This window comes from Zeus faber (assembly GCF_960531495.2).
Source record: "Zeus faber genome assembly, chromosome: 16".
Classification (NCBI taxonomy): Eukaryota; Metazoa; Chordata; class Actinopteri; order Zeiformes; family Zeidae; genus Zeus; species Zeus faber.
Window position 1 is genome coordinate 15,204,106 of NC_137202.1, and position 25,652 is coordinate 15,229,757.

General features: G+C 46.1%; 1 protein-coding gene across 3 annotated transcripts in view; it reads right to left on the bottom strand.

Moving 5' to 3' along the window:
* The window catches only part of ehbp1 (EH domain binding protein 1), a 177,964-nt gene that overhangs the window by 58,523 nt on the left and 93,789 nt on the right, over positions 1 to 25,652 (bottom strand). For all 3 annotated transcript variants that reach the window (XM_080016292.1, XM_080016291.1, XM_080016290.1), the window contains exons 13-15: positions 18,418 to 19,233; positions 13,776 to 13,817; positions 13,148 to 13,294 (exon numbers count right to left, since the gene is read on the bottom strand). In XM_080016292.1, the coding sequence (XP_079872418.1) occupies positions 13,148 to 13,294; positions 13,776 to 13,817; positions 18,418 to 19,233 (1,005 nt within the window). The remainder of the gene's footprint in view (positions 1 to 13,147; positions 13,295 to 13,775; positions 13,818 to 18,417; positions 19,234 to 25,652) is intronic.

Genomic DNA, 25,652 nt, shown 5'->3' on the forward strand with positions numbered 1-25,652 from the left:
TGTTCCCTCTGTATCAGGGAAGTCGGACACATCAAGTAAGAGTTTGTTTCCAGTTCCAGTTCTCTACGCTACACCCAGGAAAGCCTGGGTTTTCTTCCGTTTTCATGAACTCCGTTTCCGCCATTCTTTTATTTCCATTTTATTTTCCTTTGTTCTTCCCTAGCTTGCTTCCTCTGTTCGTTCCTATCCTCCCATCCTGTTTTCAAGGCAGGTCTCTCTCAGTCTTTTTTTTTTTTTTTTTATAAATGGAATATGATAAATAGTGAGGTTACCAATACCCCTCTGGCTGTGAACTGGTTCTGATATTCAATCTGGACTCCACAGATATGGATACAACCACCAATGTAAGGGCAGTGTATGTGTGTGTGTGTGTGTGTGTGTGTGTGTGTGTGTATATATATGTGTGTATGTGTGTGTGTGTGTGTGTATATGTGTGTCTGTGTGTGTGTGTGTGTGTGTGTGTGTGTGTGTGTGTCTGTGTGTGTGTGTGTGTGTGTGTGTGTGTGTACACGAACAGCTCGGGCCCCATCACACTCCAAAAACGCCCTGCTGCATTATTGTTGTCAGCCATTTTGGGGACAGGAAATGTGAAATTGCCTTTGCCTATCCAGAGGCTAGGATTAGCGCTATAGAAAAATGCATCTGGCCCGCGCTAGCTCAGTCAGCTATGGAGACACTGATTAGAAAATATAGAACATGTTTGGAGGGAGAGGCGGGGAGTGGGGGGTAGGGGGGGGAGGGGTGAGGGGCGTTTTTGTTGTGTACAAAAAGGCGAGAGTGACATAATCTAAGAGCCAACATTTTTTTTTTGTTCGCAATGTTTTTTTTATATATATGTCACAATGAAAAGTTGACAGCCAATCTAATTGTGTATAAAATAAACATATTGATATAGAATTCTATCGTGAGCCTACTCATCAATATCAAATTGAATCAATATTAAAATGAAGTGTATCGAAACTAAATCTGGGAGATCCTTCCCTCGGATCCCCAGCCCTTGGATCCCTAGCCCTAGTGACCAACATTTTAATAATGATATTTTTCCAAATAGCAGACACTGATAATACCATTTGAAACAACCCGTTATTGCCATTTGTTGCCTTGCATTAACCTGCTCAACAGTGATGGAGACTAATGTGCACCAAGCAACACGGGGCAGACAGTGGCTCTGTGTGTGTGTGTGTGTGTGTGTGTGTGCTTGCATGTGTGCGTGTGCTTGCGTGTGTGCGTGTGTGTGTGTGTGTGTGTGTGTGTGTGTGTCGGGGATCTCTGATAAAAAACGCAAGAACACACAAACCAGCTCATCCTCATCACGGTGTGATTAAAGCCTAGACGAGGGAAAAGAGTGTCAAAAGCAAAAAGAAACAGAGAGAGAGAGCGAGAGAGAGGGGTAAAGCGAGTCGACGGGTGGTCGCCGGACAGCGGAGGCTGAGAATGGCGACTCGGGAGGAGCTCGGTTCCTCTTTTGATGGTTTGGCGACAGTGAAGAAGAAGAAGAAGGAGGAGGAACAATCACGGTCTGTCTTCCTCCAACTGCCAGCCAGAAAGAGGGGCCAGACGTGTGGGCGCGAGGCTGAGAGATCACAGCTCCTAGGTGGGACGGGAGTCTGGGTGAGGTCACCCCCTCGCTGCTCTGGAGGTCTAGCTGAGCTGTGTTTTGGGATGGGGCGAGAACTAGCCACAGTAGTGAATAAATGCAATGAAAAGACTGAGGCCCTGAAAACCTCAGGAGTTTTATTTATCAAGGGAGTATTTACTTACTTAGCATCAACAAACGTGCCCAATTCGTCATGTCAAATTTCCAACGACATTCAAGATAATGAATTCTTCCATGTTGCCCAATAGTTGTGTGTGTGTGTGTGTGTGTGTGTGTCTTGGCTGCTCTTTTCGTTATGTTGAAAAAATGAGGAGGGGGGGGGTATGCACTGCTTGGTCATGCAAAGAGACCTGGCATGGGCACTGAGTCTTACACACACACACGCACGCACGCACGCACACACACACACACACACACACACACACACACACACACACACACACACACACACACACACACACACACACACACACACACACACACACACACACACACACACACACACACACAAAGACACACACACGCACGCACACAGCCCAGGTAGCCAGTCAGTCTGGCTGCTAGTCATGCAGTTCCAGGCATTTGTCATGACAGGCTAATTCACAGCTGAGAGGTGCTCCAGGTCTCTATTGTGCCCACATGCGCCCCCCCACGTAGACAAAATTTTAAGTTCCACTTAATCAGCAGCATCTCAGGAATGCTCCTTGTTTTAATACGGCGTTAGGGAAACCACGCCGGCTCTTATTACGGACGGATCTGTCCAGAGGCGAGGCTGCAAATGAAATTATTCAAATGGGGGAAAAAAAAGTGCAAACCAGGGTCTGTGAGAGACGAGAGTCATCTTAAGCGAAGTAAGACACCCTGCAAACATCAAACCCATCTACTTAAGTCATGATGGGGTAGTCTGTACTGGATGTTCGGTCCCCATCAGACTGCTCAAGTCGTGCATGCAGGACTTCAGAGACACCAGTCATCCTTACCCTTCTAAACACAGATCCCTTATATGGATAACATTCAGGACATGGACACACAAAGGTAAGCAGTCCAGAGTCCGTTCTTACCAAGTGATTTCTTGTCAAAAACTGTCGGGGGGAAAGGGAGGAATAATAATAAAAAGTAGGTGCGAGGACCAAGACCTGGAAACCAAAAAACATGCAGGAGACCTTAATGACACGGGAGATAGAGATGTGTGTGTGTGTGTGTGTGTGTGTGTGTGTGCATGGGAAAAAAAATAAATACAAAATTACGTGCAAGAGCAGACGAGAGAGAGAGAGAGAGAGGGAGAGGGAGAGGGAGAGAGAGAGAGGGAGAGGGAGAGGGAGAGAGAGTGTGGTCAGCTTATCGGCTTGCTGCAGACAGAGTGTGCGGATCAATGAGCGCGCGAGGCCCGGCGCGATCAATGCATTTGATAAGGAATTAAAGAAGAGCCACTGTACGCAGCTATCAAAGCAGCTGGACAGGGCGCCATTAGAATTCCACGGCTACGTGCACATGATAGGGCTCTCCGTGTGCGCTCGCCTGTGAGTGTGTGTGTGCGCTCGCCTGTGTGTGTGTGTGTGTGTGTGTGCGGGGTGTGTGTGAGAATAGTCTGCCCAATGTTGTGTATGTGTGTAGATGTTACTGTGCACGTGAATGAGGGTGTGAGCTATATAGCTATGGGTAGGTGTATTGTGTGTGTGTGTGTGTGTGTGTGTGTGTGTGTGTGTGTGTGTGTGTGTGTGTGTGTGTGTGTGTGTGTGTGTGTGTGTGTGTGTGTGTGTGTGTGTGTGTGTGTGTGTGTGTGTGTGTGTCTGTGTGTGATGATGATGTGTTCCTGGAGGTTAGGGTAGATGGAATATTTCGCAACAGAAATGGACAAGGTCAATATTACACGTCTGAGCATCATGCAGCCATTTAGGTCCTGGGATTTCTTTTTCTACGTCCGAACAATATTGACACGTTCCAGACCATGATTTAGGCCACGCGAATATAGTGAGAATCTGACTGAAGTGAAAGATTCCGTCGCGGTATTGTAAATGAAATAAATGGCGGCTGGGTGCACAAAATGCATAGAAACAAAGCTTCATTTGGTTTCTCAACTAGTTTTTCAGTGTCTCAGCTTAATTTCTGACGGTGGAATAATGGCAGCTTCGAGGGCGTATGTAGGTAAAATATTGTCGCGCTATGGATGCTGAGGTCGCCAGAAATATTAAACTTCATTATGAGTGGAATAACATAGAGGTGGGAACTGTTGTATCGGTGCCTTTTATACCAACTGCCTGTTTGAATACAAATGTAGATTAGTGCGGGTGTTGCTCGCGCTGGTCGATAAATTAATATAATCGTCAGTTGCTTTTAATTGGCAGCGCAACGCCTCTAAATTAGAGAAAGAATCGTGAAACCCAATTTTTCCGTTTTACATGATATGAGTTGTATAAAATATTCAAAGGCGTTTTAATTAAACAAACTAGGGTCCGATAAACTTTACATTAATCCAAATTATATCTAAAATATATAACGATATATTTGAATATTGTGACAATAAATTACTTATATCCACACTCTGAGCATGCATCTTAACATTGACAGAGCATTGTGTGTTCCCTTCGAGCCAAACAATTTTGTGCACTACTGTATACGTGTTTGTCTTACGGTCCCAACAGAACAAGGTGTGTGTGTGTGTGTGTGTGTCTGTCTGTCTGTGTGTGTGTGTGTGTGTGTGTGTGTGTGTGTGTGTGTGTGTGTGTGTGTGTGTGTGTGTGTATGTGCACCAAGCCATACAGAATGGTTATGTATAAAAATCAAATGTATATTTTCTCAGGCAAATAAGTGTTTAGAGATGCACTGTGAGCTTAACAGTGTTTTAAATATGAGTGTGTGTGTGTGGGTGTGTGCGCACGTATGCTCAACAAAGGGCACTTGAAAAACAAGGTCGCCTCTGGCAAAGACAGTAGGACTGGAACTACAGGTACAGCGGAACTAAGAAATGCAGACATACAAATGCAGTCACTATATTGTCTCACACCCACACACACACACCCACACACACACACACACACACCACACACACACACACACACACACACACACACACACACACACACACACACACACACACACACACACACACACACAAACACACACACACACACACACACCAGAGCTTGTCACTATGACAGGAGTGCATGATGGGAAGGGTTTGCCCTTTAAATAGACAGAATAATTACTAGAGAGACAGAGAAAGAAGTATAGGTTAACAGAGAGGAGAACATGAGCTCAAGTGCAGGACTAGGAGCTCCAGTTCAACAGGATCCAGCGCGGGAACTGGGGATCGGGGGATCGGGGGCAAAGGGCAGATGAGGGCATTTCTTTATAATTCCAAAATGAGACATTTCAACAGCCTGGTCCATCTGGTCTCTCCAGTCTGAAATCGAGGCACGTTACACCGATGTTGGCGAAGAGTCTGAGACCCTCGGTCACGGAAAGGCCTCGTTTTAAAAAGCTAGCTTCATCTAGGTTTACAAAACAAGGAGGGATTCCAGTGTGTTATTTAAGAGGTTCCCTTCTTGGAAGATCCCAGTCACTGTTCATGATGTCATTTGAGCGAAAAGCAAGATGCAGGCAGGGATGGGATACGTGGAGGAATCTATTATCACAATATTCTTGCGAAATTTCAAAGAAATCCATTGACAAATTCAATCTCTGGTGTTAAACTTCTAAACTACAGTTAATCATTTTGAACTACCTTATAGCCGTATTTCAAATGAAACGGAAATACACAAAAATCAAAGTCTGAAATTGAGTGTGTCAGACCTTCATATTGTGGGAAATTTAGGTTTCACATTTTCTGACTAGGAAATAGTTAAATGATAAAGGACCGTAGCAATTTTTATGGCAAACCCAAAAATATAGGGATGTACATTATAAAACATATACATTAAACAGGGTACATTCTGGCATTAGAAAATGAAATTCAGGGACTTCACTTAAATTTTCAAGGACTTCAAGCAAAACAAATATAACCAATTTTCAATGTGATCTGTACTAATTAAAATATATTATGATGTTAGTCTCATTGTGTATTATTTATATTAGTACATATATCATAGATCTGTTAAAAAAAAAAAAAATAATTATATATATATATATATATATATAATATCCATTATATCTACATATGTATTATTAACCTCATTGTCATCTACTATTGTGTCTATAATTCTAAGTTTCCAACTATGCTGGATTAAATGTACTTTCTCTGGTATAATCTATGTCATTACAGGGATCCCGAAAATGTTGTTATTACTTTACGATTTGAATAACAAAACCAGGGGGAATATCACAGGTTTTCAATGATCGGGCTTTTTCAAGGACTTTTCAAGCGCTCCATTACAAAAGGGGCAATTTTGAAGTTATTCCGGTACTTCAATTTCTGAGTTTCAGAAATTCAAGCCATTAAAGGATCTCGTTAAAACCCTGATAAAATGTGTATATTAGAATTTCAAAGTTTGTATTCAAATCGATTAAAAGCAGTAATACAAATGTATATTTATTTTTTGAAGTAAAATCGTAGTGAAAGAAATGACTGAATGAAGGAATGACTAAAAATGACTAATGCATTTATCAAAATTGCATATGCTCTCGCACCTACGTACACCCGAGTTTCTCCCAATCTGTACTTCTCTCTCTTCTCTCTCACACACACACACACACACACACACACACACACACACACACACACACACACACACACACACACACACACACACACACACACACACACACACACACACAAACACACACACACCCACAGAGAAAAAGAATAATTAAGCTTTTCACTCAAGCAAGAACAATTGTCTTCAGCACTTAGTAATATCATAAGCTTTCCACACTAAATGTATATATTATTTACACACACACGCACACACACACACACACACACACACACACACACACACACACACACACGCTAATTAAACTTTCCCCTCAAGTTAAAACAAACCTTCAGCAGAAAATAGGCAGGATTACAACTGTTATTATTTCAGTTGCGCTTAGCATTAAACCCTTTGCCGTCTGCGGGTTTTAAGTCTAATATTTTATTCATGCAGACATGCTTTAAGACACACAGCGCAGACAGGGGATGGGGTGAGCGGCGGAGGTGAAGAGCAAAAAACTGGTTAGTCAAAAGGCAACACGACTTGTGTGAAAACTTTAACATGCGTGTGCGAGCGAGAGAGACGGAGGTAAAGAGACACAGACACACTGGAGAGAGAGAGAGAGAGAGAGAGAGAGAGAGAGAGAGAGGGGGAGAGAGAGAGAACAGGACAATTTCCGAGAAAGAGAAAGGGGGGAGTGTGTGGTGTGTGGACAAAGAGAGCGAGAGAGACTGATAAAGGTACATGTGACCAGTCGTTAAAAGAGTAAGAAAGAGAATGTGCACTTTGAGTGCAGCGATGTGTGTGTGAGCACTCGTCTGATGGCTTGATCAGCACTTGTCATGCAAGTGAGTTCTCCCTCTGCCTCTCTCTCGCGCTCTCTCTCTCACACACACAATTCAGGGGATAGCTTTGATCTCCACTCAAGCCAATCCAGCTACGACAGACTCTAACACACACACACTCTCTCTCGCGCTCTCTCTCTCTCTCTCATACACACACACACACACACATTCCGAAGAAACTCACCACCAAACTATTTAGTTTCATTACGGGAATGAGAAAGGAGGGAGGGGGGGGGGCGGTAGCGAGCGAGCGAGCGAGAGAGAGAGAGAGAGAGAGAGAGAGAGAGAGTAGAAAGAAGAAAGAGAGAAAAAAGGGAGAGTTTGGAGAAGAAAGGACCAAGCAGTCACATTAAAAAGAAACCTGGAGAAAAACTATTAACGCAGGGAGACGAGTTGAAAAGGAGAGAGAGAGAGAGAGAGGAAGGAAGGGAGGAGGGAGGGGGGGGGGGGCACGCGGGGCGAAGCCAGGAGAAAAGGGAGAGTTCACAAAGCCATATTTGCATTTTTCTAAAATGGACAGCCCCCCCCCTCTGTATTTGTTGAAGAGACGGCGCTGGTGGAGTTCACTAGGAGCCGTTTTATTATAATATGAGCTTTTAAGTTGTTCAGCAGACACACGGGTGCTCAGCGTTAAAACTGTCACCGTCTGACTCAAGAGCGTCCCGTTTTCGTCATGGGACGCGACTCAACGTTAAAGAAAAAAACAAAAACAGACGTTATTACGTCGTAATTATTCCACCTTAACACACAGCTCACACCGGCGGGGACTTCGTTTTTTTTTTGTTTTGTTTTGGTAGTAGTAAAATATCGCCCTAATATGCTTAATGATCCGACATAATATGATCACGACAATGTATTTATTGCGCAACATTCATGGATATGGCCACGCTGCTACACCATGACATGAACAACTTCCCGCCGCGTCGTTTCCTGTTCCCTGTGAGCGTTCGCCTTCGGAGGCACGGGAACCTCCTCCCAACGTTTAAAACACAGCTAAACACTATCAAAAGGGGGGACCGCGGAGTACAGTCAAAGCCTCCGTTAATCATGACAAACAAATAGCTCGAATGAGAGCTCTCAATTCTTAAATGAAGTTAAGATTCGATATTTGTCTACATTTGAACACGGAGGCCTGGTTAAATAAGACACATGATTGGTGCCGGCAGGCACACGTACCGTTCCAAACCTGTTTTCTTGTCAATATTTCAGCCCGGTGATAATTATTATTTTTGCAATGCTTTATTAGATCTGTTTTGGTTTTTTTTTCTCCCCATAATGACACGTTGTCAGTCACTGTGCAAACAGAGCTGTGGGCCATGAGTTAGTGTCGCCTGAGCAAGCTGTCAATATTGTACGAAGAAGTGAATAAATGTCTGTGGGGGGTTTTTCATCGTTCAAACAGAAGGGAAAAAAAGTGTTTAGAAAGATATTAAGTGCGCAAACAAAGAGCAGGGCTTCTCTTTTGTCGCATATCAGGACCTCATCTCATGAACTATCACAGAAATTCAGCCTAAAAAACAGGAATAATGTTGTTTTTTGTTTGCACTCTGGAAACATTTTGAAGAGCGAAAGGATGCTCAGGCCTTTTCTTGTAGGAGTGTTGTGGTGGTGGTGGTGGGGGGGGGGGGGGGTCAAAGGTCACAGTTAAGACAGTGGAGTCGCCGGCACAGCATGGAGAGATAGAGAGTGAGACTGAGAGAGAGGGGGGGAGTGAGAGAGAGTGACACAGAGAGAGGGAGCGAAAGAGAGAGGGGGAGACAGCGAGAGGGAGAGAGAGAGAGAGAGAGAGAGAGAGGGAGAGTGAGACAGCGAGAGAGAGAGCGAAGGGAGGGGTAGAGGGGGTCACCAAAAATCAAACAGGCTCCAATTATAGGAATCACAACGAGCCAGTGAACAGGGAATCCTGAGTGGGACATACCGCTCAGTTGTGTGCGCACACACACACACACACACACACACACACACACACACACACACACACACACACACACGCACACGCACACGCACAAGCACACGCACACGCACACACACCAATATATATATGGATTTGATGGAAAAATGTATACAGCCCGAGCTAAGGTGCTCCCTACTTTCAGCTGTAATACACACTCCACTCACACGCATTGCTTTTCGCTTGCGGTTTAAAGACGCTCACATGGAAAAACGCGGGCAGTCACGTGCGCTAAGTTCTCCTGGACGGAGCGTGCATTCTGATAATTAGCCTGACCAGGGTGGTGTGAAATTACTGCTCTCATCTGCTAATGGAGGGAGAGACCTGGAGCGAAAACACACACACACATAGTACATAGACGCACACACACACATACACGTGCATCAACCCTTTACACGCGCACTTTTTTTTTAACCATACGTAATTGCAAACGAAGACACACAATCCTAATACACATTCATTCATCACAGTCATTTACATTCACTAGATACTAGATCTGACGCTAGATATGTCGAGCGAAGGCATTTCTTTACAAAACAAGCCATAGGTTGTTTGTAGTCAAGTGTGTGTGTGTGTGTGTGTGTGTGTGTAAGGGTTGGAGTGGAAACATGTTCTTTTCATGACAGCTCATTAATTACATATTTGACTGCAGTAAGTGGGTGGTAACTATGGGAGACATGGGGGAGGGGGGGCAAAACAATTAGCGACATTGCTCGTCAGTCAAAGGCCCGAGAGGGAAAGTCAAGAGAGAAAGAAAAAGAATGAAAGAAAGAAAGATGGTATTCTAACTGCGACAACAACCAAATATGAAACGCAAACGAGAGATAAACAGGGAGATAGGAAGAGGGCTAAGGAACAGGGGAAGGGGGCTGCGTTTTTCAGGAAAGTGTTTGAAAGAAAGAAAGGGAAGGGTGTGACTGAGAGATGGCGACGGAGCAAGGGAAGGAGAGAAAGAGAGGGAGAGAGAGAGGGGGGTAAATTGAAGCAGTGACCCCAGATGAAAGAGGGAGTCACTTTGAGCTACAATTAGGAGAGGCAGGAGGGAGAGCTCGGGTCAAGATACTGACGCCACACGCACACGCTCGCACATGCACGCGCACAGGCACACAGCATATAGCTGCATAGGGACACACTGTGTGCATCTCCACTACATGGGTAAAGGCAGTGTGTGTGGACAAGCCTTCTAATTGGTGGATTCAGCAGCGATTTCATTTTCACATGTTGACAACTCTCCATCGCATCTGTTTGCCCAAGACCCGCAAATTGTTGTTATCGTGAAGTGGAAAAGCAAAAAGGGAGGCGGAGTGTCTAGGGTGGTCAAAGCCGTCCGTCTTGCGTTGCGGCGCTCACCGCCGCGGCCGCCCCCGGAAGCGATGGCCGCACGACAACCGTGACGCGGGAGCACCGCGAAACCGATTCCTGCCGCCGAGCAGCCGCACACAAAGCCGAGGGGGATGGCTGGGAGTCGGCCCGGGGAACGAGGCGGAGATGGAGCAGCGGAAAGGGCAACGGTTTGGAGGAGAGCCTTGACTCTTCAAGGCCAGCTCCGTGAGGGAAAGGTGAGTTAAGACCTGACCGGGCCTCCACCCTTGACTCCACCCTCCCCAGCACCTCGGGTGTGAACCACAGCCGCGACGGTGAGCCGGACCTCGCCGCCTCGACATCGGGACCCGTCTCTCCGCTCAGAAAATAATATCAGGAAGGAAAAACAAAATCGCGAAAAGATCAAATATATTGGGAAGCGCTGAAAAGAGTGCGTTTGTTTCACTACGACGGGAAGAAGGGGACACACGACACTGCTGTGAAACACGTGCTCTATTTCTTATTTCCGTTCGGTGATTTCTTGTGTGCTCCGTGTTCTATTTAGAGGTAGGTTGCTCTAAATCTCTATTCGATAACGAATGTTCTGCGAATCAATCAACGAGCTGTTAAATTCTTCAACGCTGCACTCCAGAAAATACATCAAATACACACACACACACACACACACACACACACACACACACACACACACACACACACACACACACCCCTCCCATCCACATTAGCGATTTGGAACGGCAAGAGCGGAGCACACATTAATTCAATTTAATTATACCTTATGCACATTAAACCGCAAAGCACCTACTTGGGCGGATGGACGGTAAGAGAGAGAGGGGGGGGGGGGGGGTAAGAGCCAGGGACCGTTCAGCTGATAACATGGGCGCACACAAATGCAAATAAACATCTAGTGAGGAACACACACATGTGGAAATGCACGCACACGCACACACACAGACACTCACACACACACACACACACACTCCAGCTAATCAAAACAAGACATCAACTAATCTAATCGGAATCGCTCACAATTATCAGCATGATAGCCTGGAGGCCACGTGGATTCGTTTGATCAATGTTTGCTATTAAAAAAGTGAAAACAATTCAATACGAGCCCGCCCCCCTGCCCGCTAATGCTTCAGATGGGAGCTTATTAGCCAATTGTCCTTGGAAATGAGTCAAGAAATGTATAAGGAGAGAGAGAGAGAGAGAGAGAGAGAGAGAGAGAGAGAGAGAGAGAGAGAGAAACAGTGAGCTATTCGAAGGGGCTAATCTGAGTGAAGTCGGCCATCTTGCGGTGCGACGACAAGGGGAAGGCAGAGGACTTTTCTCCACGCTGAGGAATATATCAGCTTTGACAAAACTCTTTAATTTGCTTTCTCCTTGTGCAGACTTTCCAGCGACAGTCCTCAGAAGACCCCTTGTTTATTTATTTTTTTTCCCCCCCTTCAGATTATGCCAGAATAGTTATTCCTGAGGCGCGCGCGCGCACACGCTCGTACGCACACGCAGACACACGTACACACGCGCACACACACACACAGTATAGACACACCGACGTGGGCCGAAGTCACACATTTATAAAAAAAAAACAAAAAAAAAACATTTCATCCAAGGGCACGGCGCTCCTTTAGGATTCAGATGGCGGTGCGCGGCTGCTGCCTTTCAGATATTTCATTACCAAAAGGTTTTCATTTCATTTCATTTCCAGCCACAAATCCCTTGTCCCCGCAACTCTTCCAAGAATGCGGCTCGCCCCGTTCCCTCTACTCCCCGATCGCAGACGTCAGGGAGTTGATTTCACCCCGGCACTGCTTACCCAGGGTGCACTGGGGCCCGTCAGTGTCCCCCCCCTTGGTATATTGTGTTTATTGAAGCGTGGTTGTTCCAAAGCGGGGAAGGTTTTATCCTTTTTTTTTTTTTTTAACCAGTGTGTCTTCATATTGTTTTCTTCGCTACAGCAAATCTGTCTCTCCTTCAGCGTAAACCCACCTGGCCTGACAGGCGTGGGCGCAGCGTTTACCGCGCATTATGAGGGAGACAAAGTGAGTGGGACCTCTCCGGTGGGAACCAGGAACCTGGTGTGCCGGGAGAGTTAGCACACTTAGACGGGAGAAAGCGAGACCGAGCGAGTCCATCCACATTTTGGTGCTTTTTTCCCCCCCATCAAACCAGCCACCGACGCGCTGAGGCCTCCAATGAGCACCGGAAAGGGCAGGAGTCACAAGTCTTTTTTTTTTTTTTTTCTTCCCCTCAACAGCTCTGTCACAGAACTATCGCCGAAGTTGTTGGGGCAAGAGACTAGCGGAGAGAGAGAGAGAGAGAGAGAGAGAGGACGCAACAGAAGCAGAATATTTTGGACAGGTGTCTCCTGCTCGTCTCTTTGGAGTGCTGCGGAGGGAGTTGGAAATTCTGGGTGTGACAGGCCGATATTTGGACACTCCAGTGGCTGCACCTCTCGATGTAGGGCTGCCGGATAACCTGGATAAGAGCGGCGTGGGGTTTAACTTCAAAATAAACCAAATATTTCCACTCCCCTCAATGGCAACATGGCTTAGAAAGCAGAGTGTATCAAGAGCCCAGTGTGTTTCGTGGCATTTTATAAGAGAAATGATTCAGTGGTTGAACTCCCATCCTTCTATAAGTAATAAATAACGGTTTAGGTGCCGCCGTGAGCAAGGCATTTGACTGTCCACCGAAGCTGTATATTGGGCCAGTGGTCGCTCATACTCATCAACATCCGGTTACAGATGGCCGATCAAAACATTACAGTATACACGCATACGCGGTGACTCACATCGGTGACGTTGGCGGTCCTGGTCAGCGAGGTGAGGTTAGTGATGGCGGTGTTCTTGTTGCCGGCCTTCAGAGCGGCGTCCCTGCGCGCCTGCTCCAGCAGCAGCCGGGCTCTCTCCTTCAACTCCTCCTGACGAGACTGGACTTTCTGGAGAGAGAAGGCGGAGATTAGGTAAAGAAATACAGAGGGACGGAGAAACAAAGAGATGGTGACCTAAATTAAGAGATAAAGCAAGAGATAGAATGCAGGGGGAAAAAAAAAAAATCATTTTAATTCAGCCATTTCAACTTAGTGAAGCTCTCCGCTCTGACAGAGGAGAGTCTATGCAAAAAAAAAAAAAAAAATGCTTGCTGGGGGAAAAATGCACTTCCTTATTTATGTATCGTGCAAAACGTTTGATTTTGCATAAAAAATTAAAAGTTTGATTTTAGACTGGCGGGTTTATAATAGATCATTTGCGTTGAGCGCTGACCGCCACCTTATCACTACCTAATTTAACTCTATTTTAACAAATTAAAACCACACTGATTGATCGAATACTTAAAAAAAGACAGCTGAATCTCTTAGTAAAATAATCGCTCGTCACAGGCTTGTGAAACTATGTCTACTGTCTGATTCCTCTACTCACCTTCTCCACTGGGAGACTCGGTACAGCGGGCACCGGAGGCTCCTTAGTGTATCAAAGAAAAATGGAAAAAAAGAGGAGAGATTATTGAAGACATGTTAAAAAAACGTAATACCACACAACGGCTCTGGAGCTAATGCAATTAAAACTAGCGCAAAATAAGACATTTCAGCCTTAAATACATCTCAAATGAACACACACACACACACACACACACACACACACACACACACACACACACACACACACACACACACACACACACACACACACACACACATATCAGCACACAGATCCTACAATAATTCCACGAGAGTAGATTTGTCCTGTAGATTCACAATGTGGGGTTATAAAGGGATTAGAAACCTGTCCCAAATGCAAAGTGACTGCACTGTTGCATTATGGGGGCGGCAGACAGCATTCTGTGACACACCCCTGACCAGGAGCATTGGTGAGGAGCATGACAGCTTTGTAAAGCTATACACACACACACACACACACACACACACATACCACACCAGACCACACACCACACCACACACACACACACACACACACACACACACACACACACACACACACACACACACACACACACACACACACACACACACAGTTGTGCATGCATGCACACCTACACACATATAGGGAGCTTAGCATCTTATCTGCAGGGTAATCCTGGCTGTATTATAAGGGGGCATAACCAAGAAAAACAGAGTTCTGATGCTTACATTTGGCTTAGAGAGCAAGAATATTCCAACCGGGCTATTTACAACATTACAGAATTTTTCATCCTCCCCACAATTCACATGTGGCAAGGGACACTCTCCATCCTGCTAACTAGATAAGCGCACCTCAAAATAGAGTGTCATGGCTGTCGTGACCCCTCCGTATGACCTTTTGGCTTGTAAACAGAAAGACGGTGAGCGTTGGTGAAGAGGAGGAAGGAGAAATGGTTGTGTGTGCTAGTTAGTGTATGTTAGTGTGTGCGCAAGTGGGTGTAAACGGTTGTGAGTATGTGTTTGTGTGTTAGTGTGTGTGTGTGTGTGTGTGTGTGTGTGTGTGTGTGATGAGATGAGCTGTGCATGGTGCGAGGCGTCTTCACGCCTGAGCGGTCACAGTGCCAACTGCCATCAACTGGAAGGATGAGAAAAATAATGAAAAATATAATGAAATGTCAAAGCAAGGGGTTGGGGGAGGGGGGGGGGTGCGGTGTGTGTGTGTTTGCGTGTGTGTGTGTGTGTGTGTGTTTCTGCAGCTTCTTTCTACTGTCGCCACATGTGAAAGGCCTCCAGACGTGTCAGGGGTCTCGGAAACGGGGCGAGCGACAACATCTAACGCGGGCAACTGAGTTTTCACCGGCGCACTGCTACAGGATGGAATGAATGCGACATGTGTCTTAGGACTGATGGGGCCGCGAGAGTTTCAATCAAAGCTGGAAAGCGGGGTTTCAAAATAAAAAATAAAAAATCCGGAAGGATCCATTTAGGGGAAAAGTAGCCCATATGAAGGCGCACGCCGTCTGTATCTGTAACTCCTGTCTTCAGAAAGCAGGAGGGTGAAAATGAACCTTTTCAATATATATATACATACATGCATACATACATACATACATACATATATATGTATATACAGTGTGTATATATATATATATATATATCTCGATCAGCCACAACATTAAAAGCACTGACAGGTGAAGTGAATAACTTCATCTCATTCCAATAGCACATGTCAAGTGGTGGGATATATCAGGCAGCAAGTGAACAGTCAGTTCTCGAAGTTGATGTTTTGGAAGCAGGAAAAATGGGCAAGCGTAAGGATCTGAGCGACTTTGACAAGGGCCAAATTGTGATGGCTAGAGGACTGGGTCAGAGCATCTCCAAAACAGCAGGTCTTGTGGGGTGCTCCCAGTATGCAGTGGTTAGTACCCACCAAAAGTGGTCCAAGGAAGAACAACCGGTGAACCGGTGACAGGGTCATGGGCGCCCAAGTCTAGCCTGTCCGGTCCGATCCCTCAGAAGAGCTATTGTGGCACAAATTGCTAAAAAAGTTAATGCTGCCATGATGGAAAGGTGTCAGAACACACAGTGCATCACAGCTTGCTGTGTATGGGGCTGCCTAGCTGCAGACCGGTCAGAGTGTCCACCCCTGTCCATGGCCGATAGTGCCTATAATGGGCTAATGAGAGTCAGAACTGGACCATGGAGAAATGGAAGAAGGTGGCCTGGTCTGATGAATCTTTTTCTTCTCCATCATGTGGATGGGCGGGTGCGTGTGCGTCGTTCACCTGGGGAAGAGATGGTACCAGGATGCACTATGGGAAGAAGGCAAACCGTTTGGTGGAGCCAATGTTCTGCTGGGAAACCTTGGGTCCTGGCATTCATGTGGATGTTTTGACACGTACCACCTACCTAAACATTGTTGCAGACCAAGTACACCCCTTCATGGCAACAGTATTCCCTGACCACAGTGGCCTCTTTCAGGACCATAATGTGCCCTGCCACACTACAAAAATTGTTCAGGAATGGTTTGAGGAACATGACAAAGAGTTCAAGGTGTTGTCTTGGCCTCCAAATTCACCAGATCTCAATCCGATGGAGCATCTGTGGGACTGTATTTCCCAGCAGCTCCATTGCTTCATGTTGCAGAGCTACTTTGATGCTCTTTTGTTTTTATGTTGTATTGATGTAAGGCACAATAAGTTGCTCTTTCCATGAAACACGCTATCTGCATAAGCATTGATTCAAGTTCAAGGTCAAGAGACTAGATTGATTGATTGATTCACACAATTGCTTCAAAGACAAAAGAAAAGCACTGAAAATGAACTGTGTTCAGTCATAACCAAGGGAATTTACAGGGACATTCAAATTATTTTGAGCTGCTTATTTGTTAAAATCTTAAAATGACAGAACAGCAGATAGAAAGTCATGCACTGCTTCTATTTGCCATGTAAAACTGAATGACATTTCAGCTGCTGTTTGATTTAGTTAAAAATCTCTGCAACTTAAGTATGATCAACAAATTATCTGAGTAGCTTTGGGCTCTATCTGAAAATGTTGACTGTGTCAATTTGGGAAAAACGAGGGCCATGATAAAATCAGTAAAACAGAACATTTTGAGTCTTTGTCATTTATCTCCCTAAAATGTCATGTGTGTTCTTCGGCAAAAGTACACAAATATTTAAAGTGGCAATCGGTAAGATTGTCCGTGTTGGGGGGGATCAGACAAGTCCCAGAATACCATTCAAAACTGTGACGCTTCTTTCGACATCCGGGCTGACCCTCGTCTTCACTTCAAGATGGTCACTCTCATCTCTCAAAAGTTTGCCTTCTTCTGACCGATTCGTTTTTCCTTCTTCGCCACTTGAGGCGATTAGGATATGGTATAGGTACACCGCGTTTACACAAATTCAGTGCAGCTGCTTTTCACTACTTACCACGCCACCAATGACAGAAACTGCATAATGTGCAAAATATGCAAAAAATTACGTTTTTAGTTAATGGAGCACATGCATAACGCATGTTCAACATCTGTTCCCTATAAAGTGCCAGTTAAAATAAGGATCAAATATGAGTTTTTTTAACAGAACAATCTTACAGATTACCACATCAACAATGGGATTTTCTACATCTAATGGGGTTAAAGATTGTTTTACAAGCGGTTATACAGATGTACAGCACGCTGCAAATGAGGGACATTAACAATCATAGACTATCGATTAATCGCTAATAAGAATTTAATCGATTAAGATTTTGTCTTATCGATAAGACCTGAACAATCTGCAGTCGCGTTGTTGTTGTATAACGGGAGTCTTTGTGGGGCGCAGGGCTTCTTGAGATTAAAAACACCCAGCCAGGAAGTAGTAATACACACTGGAACGACAGGGGGCAGTCGAGAAAAAAATATATATGCCCAGTGGAGTGGAAAGTAGTAGCACAAGAAGATGGAGGCTTCCGGAAGAACGACGAGCAACAAACATGGCCGCCCGCCCGCGCCGATGCCGAGGAGGATGCTGTGTTTATTGTTGCTCAACAACTAATGCTGCGTTCAGATTGAACACAGGAGACGGGAACGGGATAACGGCGCAGGGAGAGGAAAAAAAACAAAACCCGGAGCGAGGGGGATCTAAAACGAAACAACACTTGGTTACCATGGTGATGATTCCAATAAAATATGTAAAACTTCATTATTTGAAGTTATTATATGTAACAATTTTAGTGATATTTAGTCATTTTATTCGAGTCTCGTTGTCCATATCTGAACCAGACTTGATCTGCTACGTGAAATCGGCTCATTCTGTGGCGGAGGATGGCAAAAAGTTTAAATATTGAACCCGCGCCAAGACGGGTCCTAAATATTCCTGTATGCACGAACCAGATCAGATCCTTCATTTTGAAACTGAATGAAATGAAATGAAATGGGGAGAAATGCTCCTCGCAACAAGTCAGAAATCTCAGAGGCCTGGACGTCGCGTAGGTCGCCACGCGCCATGTTGCCTCCCCCTGGTGACGTCATTAGCTTTTGTTATCAATTAATCAATGATTGTTTGTTAACTATCGATTCAGGAAACGTCTTTAAATTTGCATCCCCACTGGAAATCACTTCCTCTATTGATCAAATCAGCTCTTTCTTCCTTGGCGTTTACCTGTTTCAGGGGTGTGTCCGTGTGGTTGACTGGCGGAGGGGAGCTGGAGTCGGTGGCAGGCTCAGACTCTGACTGCCGCAGGCTGGCTCTCTTCTTCTTGATCAGGTCGGCATCCCTGTTGTAGGAGAAGCCCAGCCGCTGGTGGGGAGGGGAGGGGGAGGCCGCTCTCCGGGCCTCCGAATCGTGTCCCGCTTCCTCTTCCTCCCCGCACTGCCTCCGCTTCTCCTCCTCCCTCTCCTCCCGCTGCGGCAACTCGCTGAGGTCTAGAGTGTCCGCTTTGGGCAGCCCCTTCCTGTCCTCCGAGCCGGAGCGGAGGGCCTGGGGCCTAGCGACGGGTCTCGGAGTGGAGTCTATTGATGTGGAGTCTGATGCCGTGGAGCCGAGCGCCGCGCGCGGCGAGGGTACGGGCGGCGAAGTCCCCGCCTGCTTTGAGCCAGGATAAGCCCCTCCCTCCTCGGCCTGGGGCCCCGCTCGCTCCAGCTCCGCGGGGGCTTCGGCGCCGTTAGTGTCCTCGAGATCCTCGACGGCGGCGGAGGACGGAGCGTCAGCCTGGCGGTGCGGCACGTCGTTGAGCTCGGCGTAGAACTTGTCCTGGTCTATGGAGGCGTTAGTGTCGGTCTCGAAGTCGCCCACCTTGTAGGTGCTGCGGCTGCTGTTGGCCTCGATCTGCACCACGTTGAGCTCCTCTCCGGAGAAGTGGGCGCGGATCTGGTACAGGTAGGTCATCACCGTCAGCTTGTCGGGGATGGCCAGCAGCACCATGTCCGATGGCTCCAGGAGGCGGGAGATGCCGAGGCTGGCGAAGCCATCGTACGCCTGTTGGGAACAGATGCACAGTACGAGAGCATTTGTGGCTTTGGCACGCACGATAAACTGGTCGACAAAAAAGGAGGGTTGCGCAAAGAGTGCCGAGCGCATCCAGATTTTCATTCCAACCAATCACGAGACCAGCTTACTACAATTAGCATTAGCACGACTTCATATGAGCGAGGGTGTTAATCAGCTGATTGGTTAGACTGAAACTGTTAATACCCTTGGGCACTCTATGACACACGGCCCTGTGCTACACAAAAATGTAAGAAATAGCATACTAGCATACCGTTTAGTACATCAAATTAATGTTTAGTATGTCCTTGTCATAGTAGGCTCAAACAGTATGCAAAAAGTACCAAGATAACATACTTTATGCCGGGAAATATTGCAGTATGCAAACACTGTGCCCTACGCTGGCAAACGTATCCCACAATGCATTGTGAGGGCAAGACACCAGTAAAGGTTTCTATACAACAATGTGTCATCAACCTCAAAAGCACTGAGAGGAAGTCCAGCAGCTATCTGACAATGTAGTATGTCCGAGAAGCCGTTATTCTTTGTAGTCAAATGTAAGTACGCTGGACGATAGTACAAACATGTAGTACGTAGTACTGTATGTCATTCAGGATTCAGCATGTGTCGTGGGGAGTAGGGAAGTTTAAACTGGAAGTTTGTAACGGCAGAGGTTTCCGTTGCTACGCGGAAGGAACAAGGCGCGAGGGAGACGGAAGGGGGTAAACATTCGCGGGATAACGGGTGACCTCTGATTCTCTTCCTGACACGGGTTAGATTTAGGAAGAGGCAATTACACCGGATGGTACATCGGTATGTGTGTGCTTGTGTGACATCGTCACCATGGCAGCTGACAGGTCATGTCAGGGATGGTTGTCCTCGATAAGAAACGCAGATACCCCAAGACAGAGCGTTTAATCCAAGTGTGTGTGTGTGTGTGTGTGTGAGTGTGTGTGAGTGTGTGTGTGTGTGTGTGTCTCTCCTTATCGCTACCCTGCATCAACCTGCCCACGCTCTCCGTCACGCGTGTAATTGGTCTGATTAGAGTCTGATGAGAAAATACAGGTGTGATTATCAACCGACGCACAAAACCCAATCCCCCATCACCAGATAGAGAAGGAGAGAGAGAGATAGAGAGAGACAGAGGATGAAAATCATTATCGCAGCCAATGACAGGTAAATAAATAGATTAGAAGGGGAACACACAGACGTGTGTCTCCCTCTTTCTCTCACTCCCCCCCCCCCCTCTCTCTCTCACTCACTCACTCCATCTTCCCTCCTACCTCCTTCTCTCCGGCTCTCCCATGTATCACAGCTTGTATCAGGCCTGCTTGATAGCGTGCCTCTAATTCCGACCTGTTGCCACACTCATTTGTTTCAATGCCTCCGCTGATCCCACTCCTCTAACCACCACCCCCTGCCCCCCGACATCTTTCTCTCTGTCTCTTTTCTCCCCGTCATAGGTTCTTCTCTAAATAGCGTCCTGGCCTGGCGCTATACAGCTCCCCGTCTCCATTCTCTCTATAAATGATTAAATATTCATTATTATTAATAATTGATTATTATTAAATTAAAATATCCACAGTCCTTTTTCCATAGCACAAAGTGCTGGGTTGAAGTTAATACGATTCTATGATACTACAATACGGTTTAGTATCAATTAGTAGTTTTCTCGAGTTCAGCCTCTTTAAATGTGCTTGAAAAGAGGCTTCCTGTGTATAAACATTATGATAAAAAGACAGAACTACTGTGGTGTACCGTGTCTCCGATGAGAGGCGTGGCGAGGTGAGGTGCCTCGCTCAAGGGGACCTCGAGGCGAGGAGTTAAAAGAAGGAACTAAATTCCCTGCTGTCTGGGACACCCCGCCGGTCAAAAACTGCACTAGTATTTAAGGCCTGCATGCCCCCCCCCCCCCCCCCCCCCCGCCCCCCTCCCAACTCTGGTTCAGTGTGAAGAAGAAGAAGAAGAAGAAGAATGGAGAATTACAGGATGCCATCCGAGGGACGTTTCTCAATTTACAGTTAATTATGACGTCCTTTGTTGGGCGGGAATACATTTCATTCTCGCCTCTAAAGAAAAGAGGACAATGCTCGCGCAGGGAAGTGGCGTGCAGAGAGAGAGAGAGAGAGAGAGAGAGAGAGAGAGAGAGAGTCGCGTTTCCGTGCGTTCGGTGTTTGAATCGAAGCATAAAACAGTTACACACCTTCAAAACACGGAACGGTTTGTATCAGCGGAATCTTTTTTTAAGCACACCCTCCTCCTCAGGACGGGCTTGAATGATATTTTCCAAACCGAACGTATGCTTCGACATTGTTGAGGAGAGTCCTGTCGACCAAATTCCACTCTGCTGAACTGTGACGCGTGTACGGTATATGAAGGGTGAACTTTAAATACATTTGGTTTAAGCAAAAAAATAAAAAAAATTAATTAAAAAAAAATCCAAAAACAAACCAAAATCAAAGAAGTCGGAGAAAATGAGGAAAATAAAGAAGCCTTTACAAGCCAGCTGTTTAAATGAAAGGAAAACCTCTGCCAAAGTGAAATAAAAAGAATGAGAAAGAATAGAGGGGGTGAGGAGGGCTGATTGGATTTCTATCCGGCATTCAGGGGAGGAAAGTGTGCGGCCATTGTTCCACTGGCCTCTCTCCAGCCCCGAGTGGACTGTGAAAGAGAGCGACAAGCTCGCCGCTCAATGGGGAAAGAATGAGGGGGAAAATAAAGCAGGAAGGAAAGAAAGAAAAAAAAAAAAAAAAAAAAAAAAAAAAAAAAAAAAGCGAGGGCGGGAGAAAGTGAGAGCGACGCAAAGGTGAGAGGAAGAAAGGGAGGCGGGAGCGGCCGCCGTGTCGTGTTTTGTTTCAGGGCCGGAGCGCGGTCCCACGAGAACGGCAGTCTGGTTGACCCCCGCCGCCGCACTTGATTCCGCCCTGGTTGTACGTCAGTACGTTGTACGTTTGTCATCCACAAATTACCCAGAGGACAAAAGCACGTGCACATGTGACGGCGCATCCTGTTCCTCCACAGAAACAAAAACTTGGACAAACACGGAGTCTGCGACCAACACAATAACGTGTTATTGTAAAAATTATCCGGGCCGATCCGGTTAACCTCAGCACCAACTGATGTGTTGCTGCTGCTGTTGTTGTTGCTGCTGTTGCTGCTGCTGCTGTTGTTGCTGCTGCTGTTGTTGCTGCTGCTGTTGTTGCAGTTGCATTTGTTGTTGTCTTTGTTGTTGTTTTCTATGTTGTGAGATTTGTGTGTGTGTGTGTGTGTGTGTGTGTGTGTGTGTGTGTGTGTGTGTGTGTGTGTGTGTGTGTGTGTGCTCTCTGTATGCTGTGAGATCTGTATTTTCCGCACTGACTGTTCTTCTGATTGGACAGACATTTTCTGCTGCTGTTTCTATTGTTGTTTCTGTTGTTTGCTGCTGTTTCTGTTCTTGTTCTTGTTTCTGTCTGATGCCATGATCGCCGCTGCTGCTGCTGCTGCTGCTGCCGCTGCTGCTGCTGCTGCCGCCGCTGTTCTTATTGTTTCTGTTGCTGCTCCTGCTACTGCTGCTGTTGTTGTTTCTGCTGTTAGGTTATACTGATGGGATCATCGGAAGGGTGTTTTATTCAGAGCGAGAGAGAGAGAGAGAGAGAGAGAGAGAAAGACAAAAGTTCAAGTTCAAGTTCCAGAGGATCTCCCTCCCGAGGTTTGAATGAAAACTTGATCCATCATTTACAGACGTTAGAGCGCTGCGACTGGATTGAGATGAGATGCTACACACTGTTGACTCAATACAGATGAGGAGATTTCCGGTTCCGGTGAGCGCTACCACTTCCGGTTCCGGTGACGTCTTTGCTTGTGCGCTGTTTCCGTTGTTTCTACTGTAGCTGCTGCTGCTTTTTCTGTTGGTGTTTCTGTTGTTTCTGTGCTGCTGCTGCTGCTGTTCCAGTTGTTGTTGCTCCTGTTGTTGCTGTTACTGGTGCTGCTGCTGTTGTTGTTGCCGCTGGTGTTGTTGTTGGTGCTGCTAACCTTATACCTAAACCGAACCATCTCTGACCTTAAACCTTAACTTAACCATCTCTAAACGTATACATAAACATAACCATCTCTAACCTTATACCTTAATTTAAACATCTTTAACATTATACCTCAACTTAACCATCTCTAACCTGAGTGACTTTTCCGGTTCCGGTGAGAGCTACCACTTCCGGTTCCAGTGACGTTGCGTGTGCCTTGAGGTTGTTGTTTTTACTGTCGTTTTGTTGTTGCTGTTGTTGCTGCTGGTGTTGATGTGGCTGCCGCTGTTGTTGTTGTTGTTGTTTCTGTGGCTGCTGCTGCTGTTGTTGTTGTTGTTGTTTCTGTGGCTGCTGCTGCTGTTGTTGTTTTCTGTTGCTGCTGCTGCTGCTGCTACTGTGGTTGGAGTTGCTTTTATTGTTGTTTTTGTTGTTGCTTTTGTTGTTTCTGTTGTTTCGGAGCCATTCTTTTGTAATGACCGTCTGACAACTATGTTCTCTCTTTCTTTTTTGTATTTCTTTGTAAAGCACATTGAGTTGCCCTGGTATGAAATGCGCTTTGTAAATAAAGTGTGACTTGACTTGACTTGATATGTGTCCCTCTGTGTTCTGGAGCGAAAAACCCATCTGGACCTTTTAGCCGTTCTTGGCTTGTGCACAAGGCGCAAACTTCGGCTTGTGACAGAACTTTGACAGGAAAAGTTGACGGCGAGCAAGCTCATGAGAACAAGTACACACAATAAAAGATGTGATGAACAGCCTCTGATTGCTTTAAAATTAAGGCCCCGTTTCTGTCTGTTTGCAAACAGACAATACTCAAACAAAAGGTCTATTTAAATATATATTTTCGGGAAAGAAAAAAAAAAAGAAAAAGAAACTTCATGGATTTAAGCGGTTTATAAGAGCAGCAGATACGGTGGTGCTTGATCTACATGAGGACGTGGAACAATAAGATTTCAGTTGTGAGACACTACGGACACAAAACATTTTGGGCAGAATCTTATTCAAAACACCTTCCATCTTCCTCCTCCAAACAACGGACAAAGCCCAGGGCTCGGATTGAATGTCACCGTTCTGTGCCCCCGGGCCAACTCTCTCCTCTCCCCACCCCTCCTCCGTCTGACTGACTGACAGCCTTCCATAGCTGTCAATCACCGATACCCCCGCCCCCGCCTCATTCAACCGTCCCCTGGCGGCTACGCTTGTGGCGGGTTATGGCTGGTGCTCGGCGTTCCACTATCAGATAGCACGAGAAATGACTTCTCCTTGGCCTCATTACACACACATAACAGCACGCTGACAAAACAGACGAGGCGAGGACGGGAAGGGCGCGGTCCAAACACTTCTTTTCGGCGTCGACATGCAAATTCTTCAGACGGACACGCGAGCATGCTTGTGCGCTCAGGCAGGGCAAATTCATGTAAGCAACATATACAGTATATGTGCGCGGTGAGGGCTTTGCGTGTCGCGGATGAGGGGCACGCAGGTACACTGGCGCGCACACATGCACGCACAGACAGACACACACACACACACACACACACACACACACACACACACACACACACACACACACACACACACACACACACACACACACACACACACACACACACACACACACACACACACACGTTCATTGATAAGGGATCTTTTCAAAAGGCTGCGACCCTGCTAAATATTCACTTGCGGTGCCCCCTCGCCGCCCCACAGATATTGATTGTCCTTATCTGTCATAATTCAGTGCAGCTTGGGCTTATTGCAATCATTCTCCTTAGACAGACTGCGAGGGGACCAGAGGGGCATGTCTATCAGCGACGCACAATAGGCCCAGATAGATGATGGGAGTTCCTCCCCACACATGCTACCTTCTAGTATGCTCCGCGCTACGTCTTTCAGCCCCCCCCCCCTTCACTCATGGCTTACGATTTGCCTCTCATTTTGATATAACTAACACATTTATTTGCATACTACTGAACTTTTTTTTAACACTGGCATCCTTGAGAAATCTTTACATGAAGGGAGGGGAAAAAAAATAATAATAATAAAATAAAAAGATACCCGGTTACAGTGAGTGTGATCGACTTTTTCTCTCCTTTTTTTTTTTCTTCTTTTTGGTTGAAAGTTCCTTTCACTTAACCCCAATAATCCTTTCTTCTGCTCAAGTTCCCTAATTCTGCCGCTGCGCATCACCGTGCGACCAGAATCAACGCGATCCTGAAACCAAATGCATCCCATCATGACAACACCTTGCATACGGTGCGCCAAGGCAATCGCTGTGAAGAAAACGCCCAGGCTTCCGACCGCTCTGACCGCTCGGTTTTCAAAGGATTTTTTTTTTTTATATGCTCATCGGCCCCATCGGATCCGCTGTGCGTTTCTCCAGACAACACTAACAAAAATAGTGTGTTTTTA